Below are 6000 nucleotides of genomic sequence, written 5' to 3' on the forward strand. Positions count from 1 at the left end.
AGAAAGTCAGTGAAAGGAAGCAGAAAACAGCAAAGGAGCCAGTTTCTGACAATAAACAACGCAGGTTAAGTGAGTGGTATAGTTATGTTGCACATTTCCTGAAAATCAGGTCCTGATTGTGGAACTCATGCTGGGGTTGAAATGGGAAGTCTCGCCCATCATTAACCCTTTGAAACAGTAATGTTAAAACAACATCCTCTCTGGGAGGATCATGTCTGCTTCTGTTACCCTTGTTATATGGAACAAAGCCTTTTTCATGCATCAGGTGAATTTTGGGGCGGTTACAATGCTATCCACTCTTAATAGTTACATTTAGTTTGTAATCATGACAGACGCATCCTCTTCTTCACGCTTATGTACGTCACACGTATTTTGGCAAAAAGAAATTCCTTAAAGTAGCAAATGTGAGTTCTGCAGCTACCACAAAGTGTTCATAAAATGAGATGGCACAGAAGGAGGTCATTTGGCTCACTGTGCCTGTGCTGATTCTTTGATCCACTTAGTCCCAATGGCCTGCTCTTACCTCCAAAGCCTTGCAGATTTTTCCTTTGCAATTCCCTCTTGAATGTCATAATTGAATTTGCTTCCATGGATGTGCATTCCAGATTAACTGGTGTGTAAAAGAGAAATTCTCCTCAATTTCCCCCTGGTTCTTCTGTCATCTACCTTCAATCTGTGTCCTCTGATGCTCCTGCTCCTTATATACAAGAGCCCATCTAAATTTTGGACTCTCAAAAGCCTTCATAATTTTGCACAAAAAATGCATGTCAAGGGACCTAACTATCTAAGCATAGGTCAGTTCCAGCTTAGATTTCTGCATGATGAACTACTGGAGATCAGCCAAAGAAGGCACCACAGTTGCTCTTCACATCCCGACTGTTCTGCCAAGGGGTACAAGTGTGGTTTCTAGATAGGTACAGGATCAAGCCCACAGTCAAAGGGGGCTGCTAACAATTACTATCAAAGCTCAGTGAAGAATGGCCACCTAGGTGAAGTACCAGAGGGCCACCATAGCCCATTGAACTGTTGCCCTGCATCTTACTGCTTTTCGAATGAGTGGAGAGGAGAGGAGAGGAAAAAGTGGGGGGAAGGGGGGGAGAAAATGAAAGTGAACTTGCATCCTGACATAACTGTGTGAATTTGCATTTTGATATTAAATAATGGTCCTGTTGTATTCAAAGGAAATGATTATGTTGCATTGAGTTCACTGTGATTGATCCAGACGGTTACAAAAACTTAATTCATGGGGAGAAGGAAACTTTTATCAAGACACAAATGGAATTAAGATTGTCAGTTTATGCAATAAAAATGGACTTGCAGCAAAAAGTGATCATATTAGGAATAATCCAAAAAGGATTCATTTCATTGCCATTTTTTATTCAAAGCATCCTGCTACCCTTAAATTCAAAGATGAGGGTAAGAAATAACTATCAAGAAACATGCTATGGATCACACTTTTAATATGATGCTGCCAATTTGAACCTGTCACAGAGTTGAAGCAATTGACTTTATAAATGTTGTGGAGATAATTAATCAGGCTGGAGTTCACAGTAAAATGCTCACTGCTTAGTTCAAGAGAGATGTTTGCAGCAGGCTGCAGAAAAGGCAGATGAGAATCTCATGTTGATGTCAGTTAGAAAGCAGAGATCAGGCCCTTTGTTGGTGGCTTATTTAATACCCTAACTGTAAAAGCTGATTTAGAAGGGGAGAACCATCCCAAGTAACATCAGAGGTTGTATTAGATTGGGTCACATCATCAGCATCTGAACTGAACCTGCTCGGGACACAGATGAATTGATAAGCTTCCTCAGATGGTTTAGAAATAAATAACATTTCTTTATTTCCCTTCCTATGCTCCTCCCTGATCCTTTTCAAAGCCAATGACATATTAAGGGACAATTCCAAATGTTTTCTGATGTTTTGCTCAAGTCACCCAGAGCTATTCGTTCACGTAACCATCATAACTTGGTCCTCTCCATTGATATCCCACACAGAATTCTAATGGTGGAGAGGTTTCAGGACAGTGATGAAGAGCAAGAGCCCTGTCCCATATCCTCCACCCTCTCTTTGGCCTGAGGATGTTGGAGTCAAATGTACATTCTGACTGATTCAACATGAATCCTCTGCAATCCAAAGTGGCTTAGTATTGCCAAGAAAAGCGTTTGCCCAATGGGGAAGGACAAGCAAAACCCTGATCAAAATCCCATTTGACCAACTAGTATAAAGGCACAAAACCTGGGCTGGCACCGTGGATGGGCACAGAACATTCACCAGTAAGGACTTGCAACAGAAAATACTAGCTCGCTTTAAAAGCAGGAAAGACTGGATGTGTAAAGCAACCTTAGTCACTCAATTCAAATTATTTCAAATCATTTTAGCCCTAAACTACAAGTTGCCTTTTTATATTTGGTGAGTCATTATAGATAGCAGATATGGAATTGTGTTTGGAAGCTGGTGCCATCGCTCCTGTTTGAAATGTGTGTGTAAAATTCAGGGGTCCCTCCCCCCAGGACGCTCTCTGTCTCCTCGACCGCTCTGCCCACCGAAACAGGACGGAGGCTCGAAAACGGGGCAGCTAAAAGGCCAGCAAAAAGCAGCGAGCGGTTAAAACTCTTGCACAGCATACACTCACATTCATTCACATACACACATTCACTCGCTCACAAAATAGATGCGATCGGAGGCATTTGGTGATCTTCATCCATTCATCCCGTGCGAGGCAACAACTGGCAGAGAGACAGAGTGAGAGCGATGCTCCGGAACAGAGAGAGGGAGAGGGTGAATATGGTGCAGCAGCGAGGGGGGTCTGTGAGCTATGAGAGAGATGTGAGAGGACGTGATGACACTCCAGGGGCCCGAGGCGGCCTCGTCCCGGCCCCCATCTCCATAGCAACGGGATGCAGGACTGTCTGATCCCGACCCAGTCTCCAGAAGGTCGGGATGCAGCCTCCAGTCACCATGGTATCGAGTCCTCAGGATCTCCCAGCCAGTCCTGGCTGCCTAGAGGTCACCTTAGTAATGGTGAGAGAGAAAAGTGGCAGAGAGAGAGGGAGGACGGGGTGGCAGCAGAGACCAGGAGCTTTCTTTCCACATTAAACTCCACATCACATACATTTCAGGATGTTATATTTGTTTTGTCCTAAAGCTACACTCCAACTCGTTCTCTGACTGAAGCTGTGGTCATTGTCTATATATAGCAGGCACCAGCTTGGGGAGAGATGCTGAGAGCCCGCAGCACCTCTCGTTAAATAATCCATTTCCAACACTCCAGCTTCAATCACAACATATGATGTTTCTTATTTATTTTTGGAAGCAGTTGCCATGCATAAAGTGCTGTGGCGAGAGGGGGGCGGGGGTCAGACTGTCACAGGGTGTGAAGAGTTGCACCTTGCAGGGAAAGAAAGGGGGGGGGGCAAATTTCCAGCCTCAAAAACGCGGGGTTCCCAAAATGACAGAATAATTCATTCAATGAAATGCCGAATGAACGCGTCCTAAATGGCCCGTGGAGAACAAATGGGAGTATTATTTTTGAAGAACCCAACCATTCAAAGAGCGAGATTCCTCACAAAAAACAAGCAGAATCAAATCACCTCCAGTAATTAAAAAAATGCAATGCTTCAAACACTCAAGGGGTTGAGAGGGAATAAATAATGAATTAAACACACGATATGGTATCCCTTCTAAATGGCGCTGGCTGGATAAAAAGAGACAACGGTATGTCTATTGAACCCCCAGCTCCTGATTCCTGTTTAATAATCGAAATCTCAATCAATGATTTCAAAAGGAGGGGCAAATCTCTGAATGCGATGGGTTTGAATCCGTGCTGCCTTTGCCCTGGTTGAATGGTACAATCGCTCTTCTTACCTGTGTCATGAGACGATCAGCCCCGGTATCCTCTTCATCTTTAAATATAATGTCAGGGTTGTAGTTGGGAGTTAGCTCCTTGAATTTCTCCGAATTACGGCTGATTTTGCCTTCGGATCTGCCGCTAGCCCCCAGGGTCTTCTCGGCCACATTGGGGATGAACTGCTTGTAGAGGAGAGGGGTGAGCTTTCGGGACGGTCTCCTCCTGCCGTAACCCCGGCCGGGTCCACAGCTCTGGACCGGGACCAGGAGGCAGCAGCAGCAGCAGTAGAGGAGACCGAAGCGAGCTAATTCGGAAGCCGGCTGCATCTCCCCGCCTCTAGCCGGCTGCAGAGCTCTTTGAAATGGGCTGCTCCCGGAGGACTAGCGCACACTGCCGGAGATAGACACACTCTCCTCACTGGCACAGCCATGGAACAGAAAATAAAGCAGCGACGCGCCACCAAGAGAGGCAGTCCCTCATCCGGCGCGTTCCCGCCTGGTCACCTCCTTGTGTCAGACAGACAGACAGAAACTACAAGCCAAGATTCCCCCCCGCACCCCCGCCAATCTTGCTCCCTGGGGAACTGACAGCTCTGTCCCGAGAAGCCCCCTCCCCAATCTCCCCAATACACTCAACCCCCACTTCCCAATCTCCCCAATACACTCAACCCCCCTTCCCAATACACTCAACCCCACTTCCCAATCTCCCCAATACACTCAACCCCCCTTCCCAATACACTCAACCCCACTTCCCAATCTCCCCAATACACTCAACCCCCCTCCCCAATACACTCAACCCCACTTCCCAATCTCCCCAATACACTCAACCCCCCTCCCCAATACACTCAACCCCACTTCCCAATCTCCCCAATACACTCAACCCCCCTCCCCAATACACTCAACCCCACTTCCCAATCTCCTCAATACACTCAACCCCCCTTCCCAATACACTCAACCCCACTTCCCAATCTCCCCAATACACTCAACCCCCCTTCCCAATACACTCAACCCCACTTCCCAATCTCCCCAATACACTCAACCCCCCTCCCCAATACACTCAACCCCACTTCCCAATCTCCCCAATACACTCAACCCCCCTCCCCAATACACTCAACCCCACTTCCCAATCTCCCCAATACACTCAACCCCCACTTCCCAATCTCCCCAATACACTCAACCCCCCTCCCCAATCTCCCCAATACACTCAACCCCCCCCTCCCCAATCTCCCCAATACACTCAACCCCCCCCTCCCCAATCTCCCCACTACATTCAACCCCCCCTCCCCAATCTCCCCAATACACTCAACCCCCCCCTCCCCAATCTCCCCAATACACTCAACCCCCCCCTCCCCAATCTCCCCAATACACTCAACCCCCCCCTCCCCAATCTCCCCACTACATTCAACCCCCCCCTCCCCCAATCTCCCCAATACACTCAACCCCCCCTCCCCAATCTCCCCAATACACTCAACCCCCCCCTCCCCAATCTCCCCAATACACTCAACCCCCCTTCCCAATACACTCAACCTCACTTCCCAATCTCCCCAATACACTCAACCCCCCTCCCCAATACACTCAACCCCCACTTCCCAATCTCCCCAATACACTCAACCCCCCCTCCCCAATCTCCCCACTACATTCAACCCCCCCTCCCCAATCTCCCAATACACTCAACCCCCCTCCCCAATACACTCAACCCCCCCCTCCCCAATCTCCCCACTACATTCAACCCCCCCCTCCCCAATCTCCCCAATACACTCAACCCCCCCCTCCCCAATCTCCCCAATACACTCAACCCCCCCCTCCCCAATCTCCCCAATACACTCAACCCCCCCTCCCCAATCTCCCCAATACACTCAACCCCCCCCTCCCCAATCTCCCCAATACACTCAACCCCCCCTCCCCAATCTCCCCAATACACTCAACCCCCCTCCCCAATCTCCCCAATACACTCAACCCCCCTTCCCAATACACTCAACCTCACTTCCCAATCTCCCCAATACACTCAACCCCCACTTCCCAATCTCCCCAATACACTCAACCCCCCTCCCCAATCTCCCCAATACACTCAACCCCCCTCCCCAATCTCCCCAATACACTCAACCCCCCTCCCCAATCTCCCCAATACACTCAACCCTCCTCCCCAATCTCCCC

At 48.5% G+C, this 6000-nt stretch overlaps 1 protein-coding gene across 1 annotated transcript in view; it reads right to left on the minus strand.

The window, feature by feature from the left end:
• LOC145361836 (sonic hedgehog protein-like) overlaps window positions 1-4173 on the minus strand; it is a 111210-nt gene extending 107037 nt beyond the window's left edge. The window contains exon 1 of the mRNA XM_080217786.1: window positions 3865-4173. Within this exon, the coding sequence (XP_080073912.1) occupies window positions 3865-4173 (309 nt within the window). The remainder of the gene's footprint in view (window positions 1-3864) is intronic.
• Window positions 4174-6000: the final 1827 nt, after the last annotated feature.

The sequence above is a fragment of the Carcharhinus amblyrhynchos genome, chromosome X (genome assembly GCF_965287045.1).
Source record: "Carcharhinus amblyrhynchos chromosome X, sCarAmb.v2.hapA, whole genome shotgun sequence".
Lineage (NCBI taxonomy): Eukaryota > Metazoa > Chordata > Chondrichthyes > Carcharhiniformes > Carcharhinidae > Carcharhinus > Carcharhinus amblyrhynchos.